Source organism: Nipponia nippon, unplaced genomic scaffold (genome assembly GCF_047370975.1).
Source record: "Nipponia nippon isolate SJK-2023a ecotype South Korea unplaced genomic scaffold, ASM4737097v1 scaffold_2, whole genome shotgun sequence".
In the NCBI taxonomy this organism is placed as follows: domain Eukaryota; kingdom Metazoa; phylum Chordata; class Aves; order Pelecaniformes; family Threskiornithidae; genus Nipponia; species Nipponia nippon.
In genome coordinates this window covers 111,430,748-111,456,587 of record NW_028262336.1, presented here as the reverse complement: position 1 = coordinate 111,456,587, position 25,840 = coordinate 111,430,748, and the positions used below count along the sequence as shown (strand labels likewise).

The window sequence follows — 25,840 nt, the reverse complement described above, 5'->3', positions numbered from 1 at the left end:
CTTTTTTGTTAAAACAGTATTTTTCTTTTAAAGGTTAATTTACTTCCACTACAGCAACATGCAGTAAAAGTTCTTAGAAATATTGCAAAAAATCTTCCAGAGGTGACAGCTGATTGAAAAAGTACAATGGAATTTTGCTAGAAGTATCAGCTTGGGAAACTTCCGTTCATCATATCCCAGCAACCCCTAGTCAGACCTCTGGAAGGGGAAAAAAAATAAAAAGGAAGAGAGATGTCTGATGTCCTTCTGCACTGCTATTGTGAAATCTGGAAATCTCATTAGCGGGATGCCTGATTTCTATTACTGCACTATCCTAATGATGGTGGCAATCGTTGCTCCTGTTTCATTCTCCTACTGCCTTGTCCTTCCATCAAATGTCTAGAATTTGACTCCTTTAGGGCTGCCCTACATCCTCCACAGACTACACACATCCTTTCCAACACCTTATTGTTCTTATTTCCTTCCCAGTAGTAACAATTCTAGGGAATATAGCACAAAGAGCACCTTCTGGGTGACTGTGAAAGATGGTCTCAGGAGTTTCAGAGAAGCTTGTGAGAATGAAGTTGGGCTCCCCCATAGGTAAGGGAAATTGCCTCATTCACAGAACAGCAGAAGTTGGAAGGGAGCTCTGGAGATCATCATGGTAATTAGAATGTCCTTATCATCTACGGATAAGGGATGAGCCTAGGGGTGGCATGCCTGTGTTGGAGAAGAGATCAACAGCTCAGCTGAAGTGCATTTACACCAATGCACGCAGCATGGGCAATAAGCAGGAGGAGCTGGAAGACATTGAACAGCAGGAAAACTATGACACAGTCTCCATCACGGAAACATGGTGGGATGACTTACACAGCTGGAGTGCTGCAATGGACAGCTACAAGCTCTTTAGAAGGGATACGCAAGGAAGGAGAGGCGGTGGGGTAGCCTTGTACATCAGAGAGTGTTTTGATTGTCTAGAGTTCAACGAATGTAATGACAAGGTTGAGTACTTATGGGTAAAGATCAGAGGGAAGGCTAATAAGGCAGATATCCTGGTGGGAGTCTGTTATAGAGCACTCAACCAGGATGAGGAAACAGACGAAGTATTCTACAAGCGGTTGGCTGAAGTCTCACAATCTCTAGCCCTTGCTCTTGTGGGAGACTTCAACTTACCAGATCTCTGCTGGAAATACAACACAGCAGAGAGAAAGCAGTCTCGGAGGTTCCTGGAGTGCGTGGAAGATAACTGTCTAACGCAGCTGGTAAGTGAGCCAACCAGGGGAGGTGCCCTGCTGGACCTGCTGTTTACAAACAGAGAAGGCCTGGTGGGCGATGTGGTGATCGGAGGCTATCTTGGGCTCAGTGACCATGACATGATAGAGTTTTTGATTCTTGGGAGAAGTAAGGAGGGGGGCCAGCAAAACGGCTACCCTGAATTTTAGAAGGGCAGACTTTGGATTGTTTAGGAGCCTGATTAACAGTCCCTTGGGAGGCAGTCCTGAAGGGCAAAGGAGTCCAGGAAGGCTGGGTGTTATTCAAGAAGGAAATCTCAAAGGCACAGGAGCAGGCCGTCCCCATGTGCCATAAGTCGAGCAGGCAGGGGAGAAGATCGGCCTGGCTGAACAGAGAGCTTTGGCTAGAACTCAAGAAAAAAAGGAGAGCTTACCACCTTTAGAAGAAGGGGCAGGTGACTCAGGAGGACTACAAGGATGTTGTGAGGTTATGCAGGGAGATTAGAAAGGCGAAGGCCCAGCTAGAACTTAAACTGGCCACCGCCGTTAAAGACAACAAAAAATGTTTTTACAAATATATCAGCGACAAAAGGAGGGCCAGGGAGAATCTTGCCACGAAGGATGAGGAGAAGGCAGAGGTACTTAATGCCTTCTTTGCCTCAGTCTTTAATAGTCAGACTGGTCATCCTCGGGGTTTTCAGGCCCCTGAGCTGGGAGATGGAGATAGGATGCAGAGTGAAGTCCCAGTTGTTGAAGAGGTGGCAGTCACTGACCTGCTCCTCCACCTGGATGTGCACAAGTCCATGGGGCCAGATGGGATTCACCCGAGGATACTGAGGGAGCTGGCTGAGGAGCTTGCAAAGCCACTCTCCATCATTTATCAGCAGTCCTGGTCAACCGGGGAGGTCCTAGATGACTGGAAGCTAGCAAATGTGACGCCCCTCTACAAGAAGGGTCGGAAGGAGGATCTGGGGAACTACAGACCTGTCAGCCTGACCTTGGTGCCGGGAAAGGTCATGGAGCAGATCATCTTGAGTGCCATTACACGGCACGTGTGGGACAACTGGGGGATCAGGCCCAGCCAGCATGGGTTTATGAAAGGGAGGTCCTGCTTCACTAACCTGGTCTCCTTCTATGACAAGGTGACCCGCTTAGTGGATGAGGGGAAGGCTGTGCATGTTGTCTACCTGGACTTTAGTAAGGCCTTTGATACTGTCTCCCACAGCATTCTCCTGGAGAAGTTGGCTGCTCATGGCTTGGATAAGTGCACTCTGCGCTGGGTTAAAAACTGGCTGCATGGCTGAGCCCAGAGAGTGGTGGTTAACAGAGTCAAATCCAGTTGGTGGCTGGTCACGAGTGGTGTTCCCCAGGGCTCAGTACTGGGGCCGGTCCTGTTCAACATCTTCATTGATCATCTGGATGAGGGGATCGAGTGCACCCTCAGTAATTTTGCAGATGACACCAAATTGGGTGGAAGTGTCAATCTGCTGGAGGGTAGGAAGGCCCTACAGAGGGACATGGACAGGCTGGATCGATGGGCGAAGGCCAACTGTATAAGATTCAACAAGGCTTAGTGCCAGGTCCTGCACTTGGGTCACAACAACCCCATGCAACGCTACAGGCTTGGGAAAGAGTGGCTGGAGAGCTGCCTGGCAGAAAGGGACCTGGGGGTGTTGGCTGACAGCCGCCTGAACACGAGCCAGCAGTGTGCCCAGGTGGCCAAGAGGGCCAATGGCATCCTGGCTTGCATCAGGAATAGTGTGGCCAGCAGGACCAGGGAGGTGAGAGTGCCCCTGTACTCAGCACTGCTGAGGCCGCACCTCGAATGCTGTGTTCAGTTTTGGGCCCCTCACTACAAGAAGGACATCGAGGTGCTGGAGCGTGTCCAGAGAAGGGCAATGAAGTTGGTGAAGGGTCTAGAGAACAGGTCTTATGAGGAGCGGCTGAGGGAGCTGGGGTGTTTAGTCTGGAGAAGAGGAGGCTGAGGGGAGACCTTCTTGCTCTCTACAACTACCTGAAAGGAGGTTGTAGCGAGGTGGGGGTCAGTCTCTTCTCCCTAGTAACAAGCGACAGGATGAGAGGAAACGGTCTCAAGCTGCGCCAGGGGAAGTTTAGGTTGGATATTAGGAAAAACTTCTTCATCAGAAGGGTAGTCAGGCATTGGACCAGGCTGCCCAGGGAAGTGGTTGAGTCTCCATCCCTGGAGGTATTTGAAAGATGGGTAGACATGGTGCTTGAGGACATGGTTTATTGGTGGACTTGGCAGTGCTAGGTTAACGGTTGGACTTGATGATCTTAAGGGTCTTTTCCAACCTTAATGATTCTCTGATTTTATGATCTCACAGTGACAACTAGAAAAAGCTCAAAGCTGGGTCAGTCAGAGCAGGTTGCCCAAGACCACGTCCCATTGGGTTTTGAATATGCTTGCAGACATTTGTTTCTAGAAGGGTTATGAACATAAGACATCTCTCTAATTTAATACAGTCACCTGACCAACTTCAAAATAGGAAAGTATCAGTTTAGGTGTTTTTGTAATCTACACCAACACGAAATACAAGCAGCAGTTGTTAGGTTCCACACGGAGTTTTAGGATTTTTCCCCCTTTCTTATATCAAAGGCAACAACATTCTCATGCAGTTGAAGACTATGCTGACTTCATTTCTCACCGATGACCTATGAAGGAAGAGACAGCATTTTTGCCTTATTTGTCAAGACATGAGAGCACTAAGTACTGGATTTAACAGCAAATTTCAGCATTTTATTGAAAGGAAATAATTCTATGTTGGTAATTTCATTAATGAGAGCTCTGTGTTTAAGCTCAAGGCCTGGGACATTTTGTCTTCTGTCCAAAGCACAGTAAACACCAAAAAAATTCAGAACCTTATTATGCTTATCTTCCAGAACAGAAGCCCCATTCATGAACATGCAATTTACAGTGACTAGATGTCTGAAGGCATTGCTATTGAGTTTACAGAACAGTTAATTTGTAAATTATAACCAATATAAATTCCGCTTAGGAATGACAGGATTAAGTGAACACCCACTAGATGGTGTTCAGTTACTGTATGGCGTGACCTGGGCTAGTTACAGCTCTAGCTCCTATTCACCTCTGCTTTGCAGCAGACTTTTCTTGAAGAAACAACAAATACATTTGTATAAGAGGACAAAAAGGGATGAAATCACCCTCTGTACTAGAAATTTGGAAATGCTTTAGTAAATTAATTACCACCTGTGTTGAATGTGGGTAAGTAGAACTTCTAAAACATAGGACAAATCTAAACAAAAGAAAGTTCACAGGATTGTTTTGGATCCACTCGCTAGTATTCTATGGTTTTACTCAAGATACTTGTATTTTTGCAATTGGTGATATTATCCATCTGTTCTTCATCCTCCCAAGCTCTCCGGCCATCATCCATTGAAAGAAAAGGGTGAATAAACACTCACCAAAGAAACACATCCATTTTGCAATTAGTTTTATTAAAAGGATGAACTGAATTACCGGATGTCTATTCTAATAGAACCTAATGCATCACTTACTTTTTCAGCAGAATTGTAATAATTGCAACTAATTCCCATTAGTGATTAGTGAATCAGCATAAGGGAAAAAAAAAAGAAGAATAAAAGTGCTATTTTAGGGGAAGAGGCTTTTGGCATAGGTGCAGTACTGCAGCACTTAACTTCAGATATTTTAGATTCCTGGAGATTACAAGGATGACTAGTGATAAAGGGAATTGCTATTCAGAGCTGAATTAAGCTGATCCTGTCATGTCAGAATTTCCAGAGGAACCTTTTGCCTTTATAAGGCTCTGAAGTGCAACCTTACATGAAAATTTTAGGAAGGCCATTTTAATGCAGATGACCCCAGTGATGACAGTACTTTTTCCAATTGCCACCGTGAGAAGATAACGACATTCTAATGACCACTGCTTTGGGCATTTTACTGATCCTGCACAGCCCTACTTCATTATTTCCATAACTCCCCAGGTTCAGGCATTATTGCAATCTCTAGCTTTTCTTTCTTTCTTCCTTCCTTCCTTCCTTCTCATGCTTAATCAGAGTTCCTTTCAGTGGCTGACTTGCTTTCCTTCAGTTGACAGTCTACGTCATTCTCGCTTTTACCTTTAAATTAGCCAGGAGTTTCTTTCTACTTCTAAGATTAGCTCATTCTGTTATTAGCAAATACAGAAGCTCTGAGCAAACCAGTATCAGCCCCTGCTGAGTCTGACTTGTTTATACATCATTAACATCTGTCACACAGCAATTAACAGATGTTTGGGAAGTTTTCCTACAGCAGGGGCTCCAAGGGTATGTAAGTGATAACAGAATGTTCCTGTATTTTAAGCTAAGAAAGGTTTATCCTATTTTTGCCACACAAAAAGACTACTGGAGCAATCTAGTTTTGGCTAGTTTCTGAGAGTATCAGAATGAAGTTAGTTACATAAACCTAATTTGAAACGTTGTCTTTATTCAGGAGATAAGGTGGTAACGGAAAGAGAAGCAGAATCATGAAAAGTCTGAGAACTCCCCTAAAAGATCAGAGAGAACTAAAGTAATAAGAAATCATAGAAGAGCTTAAAAACAGATGTTAATCGTGCCTTATTACAGTGGCTAAAACAGTCTGGTTAATTTGCAAGTTAGAAAAAAATAAATGCTGCCAATAGTACATTTAATAATAAATTACTGACACAATGTCCACCAGCCTTCCCTACTAGTAGAAAAAAAAGTCTTGTGCACCAACTGGAACACCTCCTCTGCTCTAAGGGGTGAACTTTGGAGACTGAATAAGAGAAGCAAATATAAGCCATCTCTTGACCCTGTGACTTCAAACTCCACCCATTCTAAAGAAAAAAGTTTGGCAGAAAGAAAAAAAAAAATCTAGACAAAGATCAATAGTCTCTTTCAAAAAAAAGAAGTTATTGTTTTCTAGAATTGTCTTATTTCCCCAGTGAAAAAAGCTCCCTCCCCTGAATTCAAATCATCTGATGAAGCAAACCTCAAAAAGACATTTGGCTTTACACTGAAACCATTAAATAGCTTTAATTTTATATTCAGATTTTCTAAAGAATTCTGATCTTATTAAGCACCAGAGAAAACACTGTATTAAGTCCGTGTCCTGGTTTCAGCTGGGATAGAGTTAGTTTTCTTCTTAGTAGCTGGTAGAGGTCTGTGTTTTGGATTTAGGATGAGAATAATGTTGATAACACACTGATGTTTTGGTTCTTGCTGAGCAGAGTTTACACTGGTCAGGGACTTTTCAGCTTCTTGTGCTCTGCCAGGTGCATAAGAAGCTGGGAGGGGACCCAGCCAGGACAGCTGACCCAGACTGGCCAAAGGACTATTCCATACCATATGACGTCATGCTCAGTATATAAGCTGTGGGAAGAAGAAGGAAGGGGGGGACATTGGGTGTGATGGCGTCTGTCTTCCCAAGTAACCGTTACGCGTGATGGAGCCCTGCTTTCCTGAGGATGGCTGAACACCTGCCTGCCCATGGGAAGCAGTGAATGAATTCCTTGCTTTGCTTTGCTTGTGCGTGCGGGCTCTTGCTTTACCCATTAAACTGTTCTTATCTCAACCCATAAGTTTTCTCACTTTTACTCTTCCAATTCTCTCCCCCATCCCACCGGGGGGGAGTGAGCGAGCGGCCATGTGGTGCTTAGTTGCTGGCTGGGGTTAAACCACGACAGTCTGTCACAACAGAAGTGGAAATATTTGTTCAGTCAAGATAACGGAGGACACAAATCTAAAAGCATTAATACACTTTATATCAAAATTTCCACTAACATCTTCTCATTTAACTTGTATCAGCCTTCGGTATACTGGGCTTCTGTGACTGCTGCCTCTAATTATCCTTGCATGGTCTCCTTCCTGCCATACTCAGCTTCTCTGACAAAACTAATTGCTCCTCCAAGAGCAACCTTGGACTGAAAAAATGAAAAAATTTTCCTGTTCCTGTGCAAAGGTGTACATTACCTGGGGGCATCAAGCCCTTAACCTCCCAAAAGGATGTTCTTTGCCAGATCTCTCCTTTTTTGTCTTAATCACGATTCCGTGAGTACATGAAAACTTTCTTCACCTAAGAACACAGAAGATAATTTGCTCTACTGTACTACCCTCAGCCTAGCAGACACGTGGAGCTACAAATGAGGACCAAAGCACTCACGGTGCTGGAAGCTGTTCTGCATGTAGCAACTGTGAGTAAAGCACAGGCTAAACGAGTTTAAGTGTTTTGCTCTAGTGAGCATTGCTTTGTACCACTTTTCTCCTTGACTGAAGCTGCAGTTTGACAATTCAGATGTTTCAGCAACAGTATTAATTTTAAAAGTTCCTGACTTCAATCCTTGTTCCATCCCTTAGGCCATAATGATTGCTAGCAGATTGTGCTGTGAGCCAGGGAATGAAGCTGGCTTTATAAAAAGAAATCAAATTCAGAGAAGCATGGAATAAAGCTACCTACATGAAGCTGTGGAAGGCATGGCCTCACCCAGCCAGAGGAGATAAAAATAAGCTTGGGTTTGCTTAACCCAACAAGACCAGTGCTGAGTGGCAATATAATTATCTATAATGCATCATGGGATTAAGATTGAAAAGAAAAAAAAACAACCTATTTTAGGTAATGGGAAATGTTGGACAAGAGCAAGCAGGTTTAAACAGACTAGTGATTAATTTTACGTTGGATATCAGAAGAGTTTTCAAGCAACACAGGAGATGCTGTTTCACCATCTTCCAATATAAGCAGTGGTTACAAATGATTTTAAATTGAGCATGAAAAATTTATAAAAGGTCTATATTTTAAGTTTTTAAACTGCTAAAACAGGAGCTGACTTTTAGTATATATGAGATAAATTTTGACATACTTGGCCATGAAATGCTAAAACCAAGTGCCATTATGTATCACCCTAACAGAGGATACAAATCCTTAAAAACACATTACAAGGTATTACGCGTTAACTTAGGTGAGCTGTGGCAATAAATACAATTGTTCTTACAATGGTACAGCTAAGCAGACATCCTTTGTCCTCCTTACAGCAGTACTGGACATAAAGAATAAGGACTGTCCTCCTGAAATGAGTATTTATTTTAGCTGCAGAGGAAAGAGAATGCATTAAAATTTGCATCGAATTTTAAGCAGGCTTTTTACAATTCTCAAAGTGAGTGCAAATGAAAAGCAAACAATAGATGGCTTTCTTTTAGTGAAAGAGTGAAGTCATTTTATGTTGCCCACTGTACTTCTAAATTGACCATACTGGTTTAAAAGCCCCTCTTACTTTTTCAACAGCAGAGACTGCCTTTACCACCATACACATCACAAAAATCGTTGCTCTTTTCTGCTAAATAGTTGCTCTCTTTTGCCAATTCGAACAAAGCCAAAGAAGCAGATGAAATTTTTGAACATTAGGTTTTATATTTTCTCCCAAGAAAAGGAGAGCAAAAGAGAAGTGAGCTCTCACATTCCCTATCACTAAAAAAATCCCCAGAGAAGAAATAATTGCTATGTCAGGATGTGGGTGACTGTTTAGAAGTTGTCAGACACAGTAAATAAATACAGTCCCAATGGAAAAGCAGATGTCCATCCACATGAGACAAAATGACTAATTTTAGTATTCTCTATTATAAGAATCTGCTCTGCCAGGCTCACAACTGTTTGGATCCGGTCCACAGGTAAGAACAAACACATCTCACTCTTCCCCAGGCAAAACAAAAAACAAAACCAAAAACATTTGGAGAGGAACAAAAAAAAGACAGAAGTCGTCTGTTTTCTAGAACTGGCAGTTTCTCCGGTGGGATGCGTGACTGACCTGGAGCTTGCCAATACCAGTGCAGCAGCAAGACTCCACTGTCCCAGTGGTTCCAGCAGTACCAGAGGTATTGGTGCAAAGGACATGAATTCAAGGCTTGAGAAGAAAGCTAGCACTTGGGAAAATGACCTGTGTCATACTGAAGGCTTCAAATGTCAGCTTTTCTGACAGACAATGGAAATAGTCTGGATGAAGTCAAACGGCAGCTGGCTTGGCCATGTTTTATATTCAAATTCCATACAAGGAGCCCATTTTAAAATTTTTATTAAGCCAGGTAGGATTGCAGCTCTTGGTGAACAAAGTCCCAGGATACTGGCATTTTCTGTATAGTGATAAGCTAACTAGAAAAACCAAGAATGGCCAATTAGGATGCATTTGGACCTAGTAATGATGCTGAACTACCTTCCATCTGGTAGGAAGCAAGGCAGGATTTGTTGGAAAACAGTGTATCTTTTGTTAGCTATGGCTGAAAAATCCTTATGCTTTTTGGTGCACAAGTCTTTTCCATGCCTGAGAAGAAAGATATTTAACTAAAGATGTAGCCAGCAGAATGACCAGGTGCTCACCAGCATTATGGATGGTGGTGTGAGGATCAGAGCTCTCTGATGGACTGGACAATGCTAGAAGATGGATTAGATTACTACAAGTTGGCTGTTGGCTGTATTCTCTTCTGCAGTAACGAAGCTGGTAAGCCCAAGAGAGAGCACTGCCATGTAAGCAGGTGGCTCTAACAAGAGAAACCTGTATGTTTTACACATGGAAAAAAGTCTTTGAGCTCGGTGTTTGCTTTTGTTTCACAGCAGATGAGAAAGGCTACTGAACGCAATCTGTGCTATAACCCACTGCAGGTGCAGGGCTGGGGAGTAAAAAAAGAGAGCATAACCCGGATAAGTTTCTCCCTTAGGAAATCAATGCCAGTGTTTTCCAAACAGGGAACAGTGGAACTTCTCAAAGGTCTCCCTGGAGATCCCAGCCGTTTGGCAAGTAAGGACAGCTCCTCTCATCTACCAAAGCAGGCTGCACACCTACGCTGCTATTATTGCCTAGAAGGAAAGTGATTGATACTCGCTGGTTCTACCTTAGATATTTAAAAAAACACCATAATGTAACCTTTCTTATGAGAACATGCAGGGGAAAAAAAATCAGTCTATATCAAGATTACGCAAAAAAGGACAAATCATATGACTTAATATAATAAAAATTCAGCGTTGGCCTAAGGAAAAGCACAGAACCATCAACACTGAAAGAGCTACAAGCAACAGAAAATGTGAGGCTAGAATGCATGCTAGATTTTGGCAGGAGCCTGACCTGCACTCCTGGCACCTGCTATCCTCCACCAAGGGTCCGCCAGATCCCCATCAGTTCTAAATATCTGAATGCAACCCAAGGAATTTTAAAAACAGATTGTACTTCTTAGGTACAAACCAATACCTGTCTGTGTTAAGGACATATGTTGCAAGAAATTAAAATACATTTAAGAGTGATAAAAATTCATTGAGTCTGATTTTCACGCTACATCTGTTAAGACTTAATTGTCAGTTAAGCAGGATGTTTCAGAACTGATTAAGTTCCACTGAATTTATTTAAAAAATAATACTGAAGTAGTCTGTCAAAAAGTATTCAGAACCCGTGGAAGAAAAAATTCCAGAGATATTTTCTGTGGTATGCCGACAGTATGTTACAAATGTAGTTGAAATAGTGTGTGGTGTTCTACAAAAATAAAAACCCTTTACAAATAGGAAAAATATTCAGAGACCAAGAATGATTGTACGAGTTCTTGAAATTTGCTCATATGTATAAAAAAAAGAAAAGTGACTTCTCTGTTAAGTATTTTAAATATCACAGTAGCATGTCACAAAACTGAAACACTTGACTAAAGCAGAAACTGTTGCAAGACTTCTGAAATTCTAAGGCAGCCGATGTTTATACAACAAGCAGACTCCTGTTATTAATAACCAGATCTTTCCATTACTTGTACTACAAGTATTCTGTATGCACACAATATATTTTCATTCATTTCAAGGAATCTGTTTTCCATTCAGATGCCATTAAATAACCAATAACTTTCACACTTTAAATAACAAAATCCTTCAAGATGCGTGTTGAGACCACTTGCCTCTTGCTCACCACTCTGCTGAAGCCTGACCAGTTTTATTATTGGTACTATTTTTGTGCTGAGTTTCAAAAAATTGCTTTCATTCATTGAGAAGTTGCAATATATCATCAACAGTTGATTTTCAGAAAGCTAAATAGCTAGTAATGTATTTTCAAAACATAACATCTTGCCAAAGGTTTTACCTAATCATTAAGTGCTGCAGTCAATTGAGATAAGAACTCTGATTCTGCGTCATTCTCCAGCTAGTCAGCAGTGCCACAAAGGGAAAAATAAGAATTATTCACAACAGAGCCATGAGCTTATTATAACCTTACTGTCATCTCATGCAGACATAATGACAAAAATACAAATGTATTTAATACAATGTCAGTATAATTTTAAGGATCAAAAATATATTTTCCTATTTGACCTTACAAGGAATGTATCCCAGGTACCTTCAGCACTGTCTCGTAACATGGTTCAAGGCATAGAAATGGAACAGGGGAATATAAAGGACACCTTCTCCCTGTGCAATGATATGCTAAAACCTGCTGCTTCTTAAGTGATTTTGCTCCATGGTTCCCCTTCCTCCGAACACCACCGCTCAGCCCTTCCTCCTGCCGCCCCATCCGACCGTGCACAATTCCTTGCTGCTGCAGCTGCAGGGGCTACAGCGCGGGAAGCCAGCTCTCACCTGACACCTCTACTCTAATCGCAGCACCTCTGGCATCTATTTTTCAGACTCTCAACCTAACAAGTTTTTCTGAAAAATGAGAGCAAACAAATAAGTCAGTGCAGCGGCCAGTGGTTAATACACCAAAAAAGCAGCCTGGCCAACAGACCAGATTTGATTGCTGTGGGGTGGAAGACCCTATTTCCCCTCAACAATCCCATCTCTGATTCTGTTACGTAGTACCTCATGATGCAACTTCTATGAAATTGCATTAGTCTTTATTTTGATTTCACCAGGAAGCTTATGTCCAGACATAAATACACATTATCAAGATGACAGGAATTTCTGCAGTATTTCTACTGTTTCTAGATAAATAACTGTTGCCCTTCAAATTAATTTTTAGATAAACCAATCCCATGAAAATCATCGGTGTTGCATCAAACAGCCTATGTAACTAAGTTATCAATGTTAACACACTATTGCCGAGGAGAAAAGAAGAAAAAAACCCACCTTATTTAGCTCATCTATTTACCAACAATTGGCTGAGATACAACATTTTATCCAAAACAATCTAGTATTTTATCCAGAACATCAATTTTATTGTTGTATTTGGACACTTAAGGAAAAGTAAAAGGTCGAATGTGTACAATATGTTACTTTAAGGACTTTCTTAGGGCTGTGGTAGGATTTCCTAATGCTGATTTGGTTTGGTTACAGAAGCAGAAATTTTCAGCAATCTGCTTATCTTGGCTTATGTGTGCAAATTCCTCAATAGGAACATTACTTCCCTTCACTCAGAACCCCACTTTAAGAAATGAATAAACGATGACTACGAAGCTTTGGCTAGAAATGGCTGATTTTGTCTCATTTTTCTAAAACTCAGAAGAGATTCATATAATGACCTTAAACCATCATGCTGCTTCTTCGCCTTTGCTTTGCTTTACCTTCCTTCATCTAGCACTGGGCAAGGGGTCGTCTCTGTCCTGCATATCCCAGCTTGCAGAGTTCTCTGCTGTGTTTGGAGGATTTGAGCAACAACAGTCTAACAGTGCTAAAAAATACTAAATGCAGAGACAGAGAGAAAACGATCCCTTTGTTAACACATTAGAAATTCAGAAGAACTAAATTCATTTCCCAGCTGTGCCAATGGCTCCCCACATAACATTTCAATCCTCACTTCCCATATGGAGCTTCACCACTTACACAAGCTTAAATCTTAGTCTTTGACTCCGAATCCTAGGTTTTAGATCTGCATGACTCATATCAGTCTGATTAGTTATTGTATATGAAATTCAGGTCAACAGGAAGACACTGAAGTATAGGCATCTGAACTCCCACTAGAGGCAAAAACTCAAGGTCCAGAAACAAAAATACTGACTCAGCTTGTTCTGAAGTGCCCATCTACTGGCTGGTCCCTGTGGGCTCTCCAAACCCCACGCACTGCACCAGCACTGATCTCCACTAAGGACAACGGAGAACTCAATTTTCTAGCCATCGCAGCCTTGCACTGTGCCCTTTCCTCAGATTCATTCACAGTCATGACCACGCTGATGCTGTGACAACATGAAGCCACCCATCATGTCAAACCTGCAAACATACCACAACCTTGCGCCAAACATGTTTTCACAGAAAGCTTAACTAACTCAAACAACTTCTCCCAGCAAACTTACAACACACTAATACTCACTGACAGACAGGACTCTACTCTGTGGAAATACTGCCTCTGGCACCCTGGTGCTATAGAACACAGGAAAATCTTTTTTACTGCCGATAAAGGAGTGGTTTGGGATGTGAAGGTGCTATGATACATTAAATCTGGACTGCGTATATACAGAAGGATCAAGATCTTTATTTACCAAGTGTCAATCGTTATCAGACAAGCTAACCTGAACGTTTGTCTTCTACCTGAAAGAGGAAGATACTTCTGGAATAGAATAATCTTCTCCAGAAAAATGAATATAAGCACAGTCCAGATTTAATGTACTGCAAAATCTTAATTTTCTGAAGGATTCTTGTATCCATAGTCCTTTTCAAAATTTAATACAGATTTTCTTATATGTTCTACAACAACAGCACACCAGAGATGATATTTCCACGGCGAAGCTCTAACACAATATTGGCTGTATGATCTGGAATATGAACCTAAGTATGCACAACTATTTAAAACACAAGTTCTACAGGAAGCCGGAAGGGTCTTTTAAAAATACTCCTGCATTGCAATGAAAATTCAGTGTAAGTCAGCTAAGCTTTATCCTTCTTATACCTGTTATCTTAAAAATGCTAGAATTTCTAATGCAACACGGCAAGTTCATATTATTCTTATTAGATATTACCAGGCATTGAGAAGTTTTTACATCACAATAAGTAGAGTAACAGAAAACACTCTTCCACTAAACTATCATTGCATCAGATATGACAGTTTACATGAACATCCCACAGATTACCCAGAAGAACTGGGCTGGTTTTGCAATGGTTTGCCACACATCCGTGCGGAAACACTGTTTTAACACGAGATTACATGGCATACAGCCATGAATCAAAAAACCCCAATGGTGCATTCAGTATGCGCTGAGTTAACTGGTACAAAACACTGTTGCAGGTGTTTCGTACCAGCACAAATGCTGTGCCACACTGCCACGTCTCATTTGCTGTTTGCCACTGTTTATGAAGAGGTGGCTGCTTCCCTCCATAAAATAACTAACAGTAATAGAATGAGGCAAATATTTACACAGGTAATCCAGTATGAAACACTGCATCTAAAAGCAAGCAAATTTTTTTGGACGGTGCCTTTCTTCCTTTATAGAGCTCTTTGCTTTGTCAATATGCAGAACAAAATAAGTCTGTCAGGAAACTCTGCATTTGTTATCAGCTCACTCTCCTTAGATGGCAGGACTGTAAATATTTTTCTTCATTATCACCCTGACAGTAAATAACTTTGCAGGTGTGATTTAATCAACAGGAATGCCATGATTTCACAATTTTTGGCCTACCTTAAAGAAAATGAGTAATAGAGAAACCCATGCACCAGGAAACGAAGGAGCGGAACTAGTGAACTAAGGTCTATCAACCAGGGTTCAAGATCACTTGGGTTGGATGACAGTTGATATATTTGCACTACAGTTCATCTGTTTTCTTATCTGGGAAAGTGTTCTGTAATAAATCATAATTTATTGCATGTTTTGCAACCTTGTCAAAGGGCACACCTAAGATTTTTCCTTCAGTAATAAATTCCACCCAACTGTACAGGAATTCACTTGACAATCTGGACATAGCTAAAATATTTTGGTATTTTCTAACATCAGCACTTTTGATCTAGCACCAACAACTCATCTGGTTTACACAACACCACATTTACTTTCTTCTAAATTTCATTATGCTTAAAAACTAACAGGAGATTTCAAAGTAATTCTCCAATGACAATCACCAGTGAGCAAAAAACCCCAAGGCTGTTGGACAAGGACCCCTATTCCCAACCCATAACTGCTTCTCATCCTCTCTTTTCACTTGCCTTTTTCCCCTTTGGGAGTGTTTATCTCTGAATAGGAACAAAGCAACAGAATGTTGTGATCAACCTCAGCAATACTTTTTGGTGTACACAGCTAAATTGCTCGTGAGGCTGGTCATATGTTCCTGCCTATTATCTGTTAAAAAGACAGCAGAAACAAAACTTTAGTACAGCCCTAAGCCTTCCATATTATACAGAGCAACCAATTGGCAAACTCCAAGCATATATTTATGAAGATGAATGGTTACTGCCAGGGTCCTTCAAATTTTTCTGAGAGGTTGTTTGGTTTTTTTTTTTTTTAATTAGTGATTTATCAAAAATAGGTAGAGAATAACCAAATCATTACAGCTTTAAGTTCAGCATTATAAGATATCATTTGTATGCAGTATCACATGTTAAAATTGCATCTCAGTATGCCAGTAAGTGAAAGGCTTTCTAGGATTAGTGGTGGCATGCCTGTTTTCCTTTCTAAAACCACGGTTCAGGGTGAAAGAGAATTAATTTTATGATATAAGCAGAAAGTTTCCAAAAGTAATCGCTGCTTTGCTATGAAGTTCACCATCTTGACCTACTCTGAATATACCTGGACAGACACTTGAGATAGGTCTGCTTGTTTTCCTCATATGAAACTCTTCTAAACACAATGAACAAACCACTGCCTTTAAAATACTTAAACCACCATATTTCTCTGCTAACAAATACTATGTCTGTTTGCAGTTACAAGAAAACCTAAAATCCCAAGCAATATGACTTGAAGAGAATTGCTCACCATTGTGTTTATGCTACTGGCCAAAGAACCCACATCAATGATGGTTAAAAAACGTTTAGGAGCATTAGATTCAAGCATTAACATTGTCCTATGAATTGTCTATGATGCTATTGTTGTAAGCCTGACCTCATTTTGAAATGCTAAATATGCATTAGTGCAAAGATTTTTTTTGTTCACGTGTTTCTTCTTGTCATTATTTTTCCTTTTCTGTTTAATACTGTTTCCTACTCATATTAGCAAAGTGACTGAAATTAACTTGGCTGCATTACAAATAAATCTTATCCACATACCACTTCATTAAAAATCTGCATGTGTACTATTATAGTTGGAGCAACCAATTAATATGTATGAACTGCTAAGACTGAAAAACACTTATTTCTCTAACGTTGCTTTCACAGACAACTGTCTGAAACCCACACCTTCAAAACGGAAAATTTCAGTATTCACTGTCTTTCAGTGTTTCAGGCTGGAAAACTGGAAAGAAAATCCCTTCTAGGTTTTTAACTTAATGACCTAAGTTTTGAAAGGGAAAGAACTCTTTCTGTTAGTCATATATTAAAAAAAAAAAAGTTATTTTGAGAGTCTCCATGACCATCAAGGTCATAAAGTCCTTCTAAGGATTTATATTCAGCTTTGTATAATATTAGAAGTTGTGTGTCAGCAGTGAAGCCATGTATCCTTATCACCTATAGATTTTTGGCAAACACAAGAAAACTTCTTTTATTACAGATTCTTGTGTCCTGTTCTTTGACCACTTGCAGCTCAGTAAACTCTGCTCTGCCCCAGGTTTCCCACAGGCTTGAATCAAAGTGCGTTCAGGTCTCCTTCTTCCTCCCTGTGTCTCAAGCCTTTCCACAGTACCTTTAATTCCCTTCTGTATTTCCTGTTCAATACCCCCAAGTCACTTGGACACTCGCTGCTAGCTGGGCAGAGCATCCCAGGCTACGAACGGCTTTTGCAAGACAACATGTTCCCCTGGTTAATATGTGCAGACTGCAGCAAACTGATTAAAGTTGGGATTTCCCCCTCTTTCCCTCAGCAGATGTACTAACAGAGTATTTGTCCTCTGAGTGATGATCCTCTCTGAAACTTGGAGAACTTTCTAAAGCAAAAAAATTCTTGGGAAAGTTGTAAAAGCCAAATTTTTGGAGAAAAAACATATATAATTTTAAAAGATTACTGTAACGTGGAAATTACAGAAGATGATAGAAAGACAGATAAAAGAAGCTTAAGGAATGGGGCAGAGCTAATGAGGCCAGAAAACCAGAAAGAAAGGAGGACAACAACCTACGCACTTTTTATTTGTGTGTGGGTCCTATCTTCTCCTCAGAAAGCATGCTTTTAGAAGTACTTTTTTAAAAACATGCATACAATTTTGATTTGTTCTTAATTAGGTTTTGTATAAACCAGAGGAGATTTGAAACCAGAAACCTAGAGCTGAGCTCAATGCTTCATTACAGCCATTCATGTCACTCTCATCACTGCCTCTTCCAAGTAAAAAGGTCACAGAGTACTTACTGGTGAAGTGGATAGATGCGTAACAGGGCCACAAATGGTATGAACACTATTATATTACAGTCCTACTATTTTCTGTGGAATGTAAGTAATTGAGGAACTACATACTGATCAGACATGCAAATTATGCAGAGATGTCATCATCAAGTCACCAGATTTCTAAATCATCAGCCTCACTTCACTGGTGTAAAGAGTTGTGGTGCCTGTGAGACTCCATACGCACAACATTTATAAATTGGCTTCTGCTGATTTATGTCAGATAAAGGATCTTATCCCAGTGATTTGCAAATTACATCTTTAAGGGGACCTGCAAGTTTCTTTTCCTTCACAAATACAACGATGAGAAAACAACTTACGTTCAACTTGATCAAACATTACTGAGAACAAGAAATCTCTTGGTGTCATGTAATATTCTCCTTCATATTCCAATGATGCAAAATGCATGAAGCGATGCTTCCGAAGAGACAGTCTTTCGTCCCTTTCTGCATTAATGATGTCTTCCTTCTGAAACAGAAAAAAAAAATCCATGCAAAAAGATGGTTGCATTTGTAGACCAACTCTGTAATTAGAAAGAATCCTATACCCAGATCTTGATTAACCTCAATATTTTGTGGGTAGCCACAAGAAGAGACTACCAGGAATCAAAGCTTTTATGGCACAGTCTTAATGAATGTCTTGCTTATATGACATTCGAAGTATTTTTTGGCTTCACTGAGAGCATGCCTTAACAACACAGCTGAGCCAAATTAATGGCTTGCTGTCACCAAAGGCTGCCCTTGCTTCCCACTCTCCTGCTCTTGGCCATATGGTCCTGCACCTCCTCATATGCCAGCTCTGCTACTTGTTGGACCCTTGCTGAGCTAAGTTCAGCTCGCTAACTCAACAAAATCTAAACTGACCAAACAGCAAATAGTATTTTGGCAGGTTAGTGACTGGCTCATCAAAGGTTGAAACGAGCTCTGCATCCGCGCAAATGACCCACTCCTGAAGTTACGTATCAAGTTGTGGACCAACTCCTAAGATGGGAGAATAACGATGCTCTAGTTTTAAGTATGGGCCTATCTTTCAGAGAAGTTAGAAAAGCAATGAAAACACCAACAAAAGAGTCAGACATGGTATCACCAAACCCAAAGATTCAGCTAGTCAAGCAAACAAAAAACTTCTGACTCCCCCCCCGCCCTTAAATATTGACAGACTCATGACTGAAATCATACAAGTTGACAACACTCTGATGAGTAGTAACAGCACTTACTGGCAGCAAGAGAGGACACAGACACAGTGAAACAGAGACGTTTACATTTTAGGATTTCAGAGATAGTAAGTGACAACAGGAAAATGAGACACTCTAAAATTCAGAACACACTGTGTGTGTTTGAACATTAACCACGGAACAATTTTTCCACCAGCAGCATCACTCAATTTTAGGACTGTTCAAAGATGTGAGAAAGTGAAGGAAAAGCAAGAAAATCCAAGGCTAAGTACCAAGATCCCAACTTGAACATACTTGAAACAAGTCAGTAAGCAGCAAGACGAATCTGCAGCAGGGTCAGTGCCCATGGCATTACTCAGCGGGTGATGCAGATGAGTGGGTACCACCTAGGGCATGGTCTACCAAGGTGCTGCATCACATCTTCCAGCAAACAATCACTATTTGTTTATGCAGTTTTCAGTTTCTGGATCATTCCTATGGACTGCTTGGCATGTGAGCAGTACAGTATAGCGCTGGTGTAAGCTGCATTTTGCTAATTGGCTTACTCCTGAGACAGGGCAGTGTAAACGGCTCCTGGTTACACTCAGACCAGCTGCAGGTGCAGCAAAGGTCTCACCAGTTGGTGTTAAAACACAAGGTCTGCTGTGCTGAGTGTGTTCATGGGGCCAACTGTGGGACACAGACAGGCAGACAGTATGAGAATGGAGGAGGGGGGAGACCAGCGGGAACACCTCGCTTGGTTTTGCTGAAGCCAGCACTGGTTATAGCGACAGGCAAGGTAACAGGCACCCAGTTGCATGGGAGGTTGTTAGGAAAACCTGGAACGTTCACGGATAATTGCAAATTGCGTAGCAGGCAATGGGGTGCCTGTGTGTTTGTGTGCACACATCCAGGGAGTGGGCGAGCGAGAAGCGAATGGGACTCTGAACCACTTAAAAGCTGTGATCAGATTTCTGACACCTTAGTTTTAACTTGCTGTTCCTCCAGGATGGGGACTGCTAATTCAGTCTCTGCTGAGTTCAAACAATTGCAGAAACGAGCGCTAGCAGTTACATTTCCTCCACCCAGCTGACAACATGCCAGGACTTTGGTATGAAGTGGCAAAGACAGCAGGGGAGCTAGCTGATACGATGAACATACAAGCTGTTTTGAGACGATAGCTTCTAGCTCTCAGACAGGGCTCTGAAGTTAAAATAAAAAACATTAGGTTTAGTGTCAGGCTTATGAGGTAGAAGAAAGAGATGGAGGACTGATATTGATACAGGCAGCTCCAAATAACATGACCCAGTGTGGTCTGACAGTAATGACCAACTCCTTCGAAGTGAAGCACACTGGGAACAGGAGGATGGACCTCAAGCCAATAACCAGTCCATCGAAGAAAGCGTGAAAAAAACAGTTCAGTGGACGATGAGACATCAGAAAGAGGATGAAACGCTTCAACGTTGTGTCATTGGGTTTCCGTTTCCTCTACCCACCATGGTCCCTAACTGGATATAGGGACCATATGTTTGTACAATTTGGGGATCTCAAGACAAGGGGTATAACTGGCAAATGTATAGCCGTAGCTTGGATATAATATATATGATGGTAATAATTGTATTATACTTAATTATAGTTGTAAATAGAAGGCTGCAACTTGCCATTTAATCCCATGCCTTGCACCTCTGTATTAGCATTAAGCACTTGTTAAAATACTTCACTGAATGATACAAGCACCTTGTTATAGTCAATTTTAGTTTCCCCTTGTAGCATGTTTGCTTCCCTCAAACCTCGGGTTTTGATGAAGGCAGCGGGGAGGGGACCAACAAGAAAACCCCTAAATACTCATAATTTAGAATTAAAACAGTTATATTCTGATATGCAAGGAGAATGAGGGCTACTTCTAAGTATCTGAAGCCAAGGTTTCCTTTGTTTTAGATACGACCATTTCGTATCAATATCACTGCTTTAAGCTTCTTACATGCCATGGAGCTTCATCACGGTCTACAAGACAAGCTGCACTGCTGCTGTTCTGTAATTCAGATCTGTATGTTCTGGAAAACACTGTTTAAAAATAAATCTAATATAATGAGAACTTTAGCGTTATTCTTTTTAAAACTTTGGGGGACAAATGACTCTGTAATTCCGTAGTTAACAAGATTCAACAAACATTGCAGATATCAAATGTATAGTTCATAGTTGCTGGGTATTAACATGCAGCATTCTTATTAAAATCATCTCCTTCACATAATAACATGAGCAATTTTTGCCTGATGGCAAATTAAAAAAAAAATGGAAAATTGCTTCACAGTTGTTCTATAACTAAAATTATGGAATGAAAAGCAATCTTTCTGCACAAATACAAACCAAAGAAGTTTAGACAAGAAGAGCTAATCCTACTTCTTCAAACCAACTGGATTTTCAAGTTTCTTAAGTCTTGCAGTATTTGTCTGAATTCTGTCTAAAGCTAAACTTGTTAGTGATATCACAGCATTGAATTTCAGCAATCCACAATTTTAACTGAAATAGATAGGTACAAGTTCACATATTAACTCTGAAGAGTGCCTTGTATTTGGAAGAGAATGTATTCCCATCCGAATTACAATAATGCGTGACTAGAGATTCATTGACTCCCTTTCTTTTCAGGAAACAAGCATCCCTGATTTGCAAAACAGCCTTGGGAACATAGGTCATTTCTTATGAAAGTCAACTTCAAAAACTAGCACAAATGAGATAAGCAAACCTTATGGGATGAAATGCATCAACTGTGCCACCTCCTACTTTGTTTTCAAAGCTTGTGCAAAACTCCTGACATCCTGTCACTATATGAGAAGCTCAGCATCTGCTAAAAGCACTCAGACCCCTCTGGACACCAGCACGAGCTCAGCACGAGCTACGCTAGAGCTCAACTGCTCATGTGTAACTGCTTACTACTTCTGAACAGCATGTGGCCCTCAGACTGAAAATTCATGGCAGTAAAACAATTTATACCAGCTACAAAGCTGACCCGCCACCTTTATGATGACAAGGTATCTTTATTTCTGCTTTCCCCCCACGTTTTAGTACAGTTACTGTGACAGTCTCTACAGCGTACTCCAAGTATGTTAAAGGAAAAAAAAAAAGACTGTGCAACAATCAGGAGTGCAGAAGCATAATACGAAAGCAAAATGTTTGCAATTATGTCATATCCCATTATTTTGCACTTTAATTTATGGAGGAGCACAAGGCAGACCTCAGTGAAGGTCTGGGAGAGAAACATGTACAGAAAAAATAAAAAATATTTCAAAAACGCTGAAGAAGTTTTACCCCCTCTACAGCTATGAGAATAAAGACTGACGTTTTCACAAGTGACTCTGCAATCTGCACAAAACCTAAGAAGAAAATAACCTGCAAGTTTTTTTTAAGATCCTTTTTACTACAGAACATCTGGAAGCTGATGGAACCGGGCGTTTTCAACCGGGAGAAGAGAAAGCTTCAGGGGGACCTAATAGCAACCCCCCAGCGCCTATGCAGAAGTTCTCAAGATGACTGAGCTGGGCTTTCCAGTGGAGCTTCATACAGCTGAACCATCAGCACCTCCATTAAACGCGGTTAATCCAGGCCCCCTTTATAACAAGTGGCAAGAATGGCAATTCTGCAGTGCAATTACAGGGACTTTTTTTAGCTGTCTGGACAGACAGTTCAGAAGATGTAGGGAGGGATCAAACACCACAAAAAAAGTTGATCTTCCTTCCCACCAAACACATTTGCACAATTTCATTGCATAAGAGACTGAAAATCTGGGCAAAGGTATCGGAAGGTGGAAGCTCAGAGGAGAAGAGGTGGCAGCAGGGGTGTTACACACTTCAGCTAGAATAGAAAGTGTGTAAGGAACATGGAGATTTTTATTGTCCAGAGTGAAGGAACAGTGGTCGCATACCCAAATAGCACATCATGATGATGCAAGGCCTTTTAATTGCCATCTTTCTCACAGTGTTTTCCAAAACCAACAATAATGTTCAAATTGGTTTAATATCAATTAAGGACTTGAACCTGCTGCAGTTCACAGGAGACACTAGAAATTCACAATCAAGTTGTAACGACATTGAAAAAATGATGACTCTTCAGGTGTAAGCTATATAATTTACAATTTGTCAAAAATATTCAATACAATTATTACCGCAATTTTAATTAAATTGAACGTAGCTGGATGTTTGCCCTTTAAAGATCAGTACTGATGATTTTATTCTTACTGTTCTTAATTTCTTCCTTAAACATACTGCCAGCATTTAATTAAGCTTTGAGGGACGTCTTTCTCATATTTTGGTCATCACACTTTCATTAGCCACACTGCCAACTACGACCCTCATACTGCGTCAGTTCTTCTCCGTTTCACCACACAAAACCACTCTCATAACTTAAATAAACAATATGAGCGTAACACTTTACTATGATTATTCTCCAAATCAAAATAGTGATTTCAGAAGGTGTTCTGGAGCACAATTACCAAGCTCTTTCCTTTAACTGTATCACTTCTTTCCACCAAATTATTTGCTGTTTCTGGACTGTTCTTGCCAGTGATCAAGTTATTCCTGAAACTGTGGTTTAGGACAGTCCCTAATCCTGAGCAAAAGCAGATCTACTGTCTCTGAAAAGGGGCCACGGGCATCCTGAGGTAGGTACAGGCCATGGCTTGTGGCTAAGCGTAAAATGCAGACAAGTTTACAATAGCAGCTTACATGTACTTTTAAAAGCTGTATCCCCCTCCTTCACCGTTGTTCTCTTCACCAATACATATCTCTCCATGTCTTCAGCAAGCAGGGACGCCGGACCCGCTGAAGACAGTTGGTAAAGGATGGAAATACATGGGAAGAAGTAGAGCGCTACGGATTTTTGAAAAAAGATTAGAAGCATAACTCTCATTTGCTCTGAGAAGGGATAAATGACCAAATAACTATTCTAATCACTATTCCAAACACCTAACCAAAGATTGAATAAAAATTATGTTTTGAAGAAAAGGCTGATTCAATCACTTAATTTTAAGATTGATCTTCTTTTAAAGTACCATTCTAAAGCATGCATAGGGCAGCCAGCTCTCTCTCAACAATTCAGTATCCTTCCCACTTCAATTAAGTCCTGAGTAATTTCCAAGTACTTTTTCCTGAGTCATCCAAGGAGTGCTTCAGATAAAAAAGATTTGACATTCCTGACGTTTCTAAAAACACTGTCAAAGCTCATTTTGCTCATAAAAATGCATGTACAGGGCAAAAAGCAGAGTTTTCCTCTTTAATTCTATTCCACAAAATGAGTTTCAAGTAAAGACAGGTATACTGTAGGGAACAATTACGTATTTAAGGCTGGACTTCAGATATTAAAGTATCTGTAATCTAACACCTCAGCAGTTTCCAACAGTGCACACTCAAAGCAAGCAGGATACAAAAATTCAAATTTACTGTGAGGCAATGGGTGAGAAGAATCTATTACTATTGCTTGCACAAGATTCTTGTAAGCATAATTTAAAATGACTCTGAGATTGACTTGGGCTTATTTTTGTCTTTAACAGTGCCATATAAGAAGAAATCAAACCAGAAAGAGCTATGCTGCGTTAACGTTAAGGCTCGGGCTGAAATTCCATCCTTAACTTGTTCTATTGTGTGTGGGTACAGCCAGGGCTTCAAACACTGGGTGTTCCCACATACTCCAAAGCACTCCTGCACAACCGAGTGAATTAAGAATGAAGTTTCAGCTTTAACTTGGAATTTAGTTGCCTTTGTGGTTTTATGTCAAGCCTCCAATGCCAATTTGAGCATGTCCATGGTAAAGCTATGATAGTTGATGGTAAATTAGAATTGAATGACATAAAAAGGGTTCTAGAAGGATGCAAGTGTTTTCCTCTGCAGTCGACATGGCAAGGGATTAGCGGCTGACCAGCCACTGGCGTCTGCAAGCATTACCGAAGACTATGGTTTCCTTCTTGGCTTCCTGCACTGGAAATGCCTAAAGGCAACAACATTACTTCTTACAATTAATTTTCAGATTGATGTAATGAATCTGTTTACCAGTCTCTTCATTTAGGATGCTGATTCATGGTGTTCAATTTTTGGCTTTTTTTTTTTTTTTTTTTATGAAAAATAGCAAGCTTAAGTCAAGTAAAAACCTTATATTTACTGTATCTTTGAACTTTTTTTTAAAAAATACATTAAATAAAAATGAAAAGTTACATAAATAAAACCTTGATAACCCTTACCTGTGATTTTTTGTAACACTGCTGATCACTGTGATGTGATTTTGGTAACACTGCTAAGCAAATTCTGCATCCATTCAAAACTTAAATACTTGTGTACAAACTCAAATATTTGCAGCTGATTATGAGTCAGAAATTATTTAAAATAAGCATATACACTTATCTCTCCCTTAAATTTAAAATTATGCCTTCCACTTTCTTTCATTTTACTTTTTCTCCCTTTGCACAGAATTTGGTGGTTTGATATGCCTCGACCTTTTATATGTTTTCCATCTTAATTTTTTCTGCTTATAAAATAGTCTACATTCTTCAGTTAATTTTTCCCAATATAATTTTTCTTTCTTCACTCTACTCCTTTCTACATAATTTACTTATTTTGCCTCTTTGTATCCTTTCATTGCCTTTCTTTCATCCATCATCTAGACACCTTCTTCAACTTTCCCTTGGAAAAACAATTAAGCTATAAAACTTCTTTTTTTCCACCTCTGAAAAGAGGGATCAATGCTTTTTTTTTTTTTTCCTTCCCTGATCTGGAAGAGTTAACTTGCACCACTCATTTTACCTGCTACAAGGATAACTAAACCAATGTGTGTAATTAAAATCCAGTTGGTGCCAGCAGGCTCTCTGGGAGCCTTAGGTTTGGATCCATTAATTCACACTAGATCTACAGATGGATTTAGCAACTCTGTATCAGATGTCTGTAAGACTGATGAAAACTTTTCAGTTAACTTGTGTCATTATTGTATCTCAATTTCAACTCAATCCAATTTGAAATGATCAAAATAACAGAAAATGTAACTTAACCTCAAACCCTGCTGCACATGTTAACATACCCAGCATGCATGCTGAATGCACGAGGAT

At 40.4% G+C, this 25,840-nt stretch overlaps 1 protein-coding gene across 1 annotated transcript in view; it reads right to left on the bottom strand.

Moving 5' to 3' along the window:
- MICU2 (mitochondrial calcium uptake 2) overlaps positions 1-25,840 on the bottom strand; it is a 158,371-nt gene that overhangs the window by 54,623 nt on the left and 77,908 nt on the right. The window contains exon 2 of the mRNA XM_087756865.1: positions 17,924-18,071. Coding sequence (XP_087612991.1) covers positions 17,924-18,071 — 148 coding nt within the window. The remainder of the gene's footprint in view (positions 1-17,923; positions 18,072-25,840) is intronic.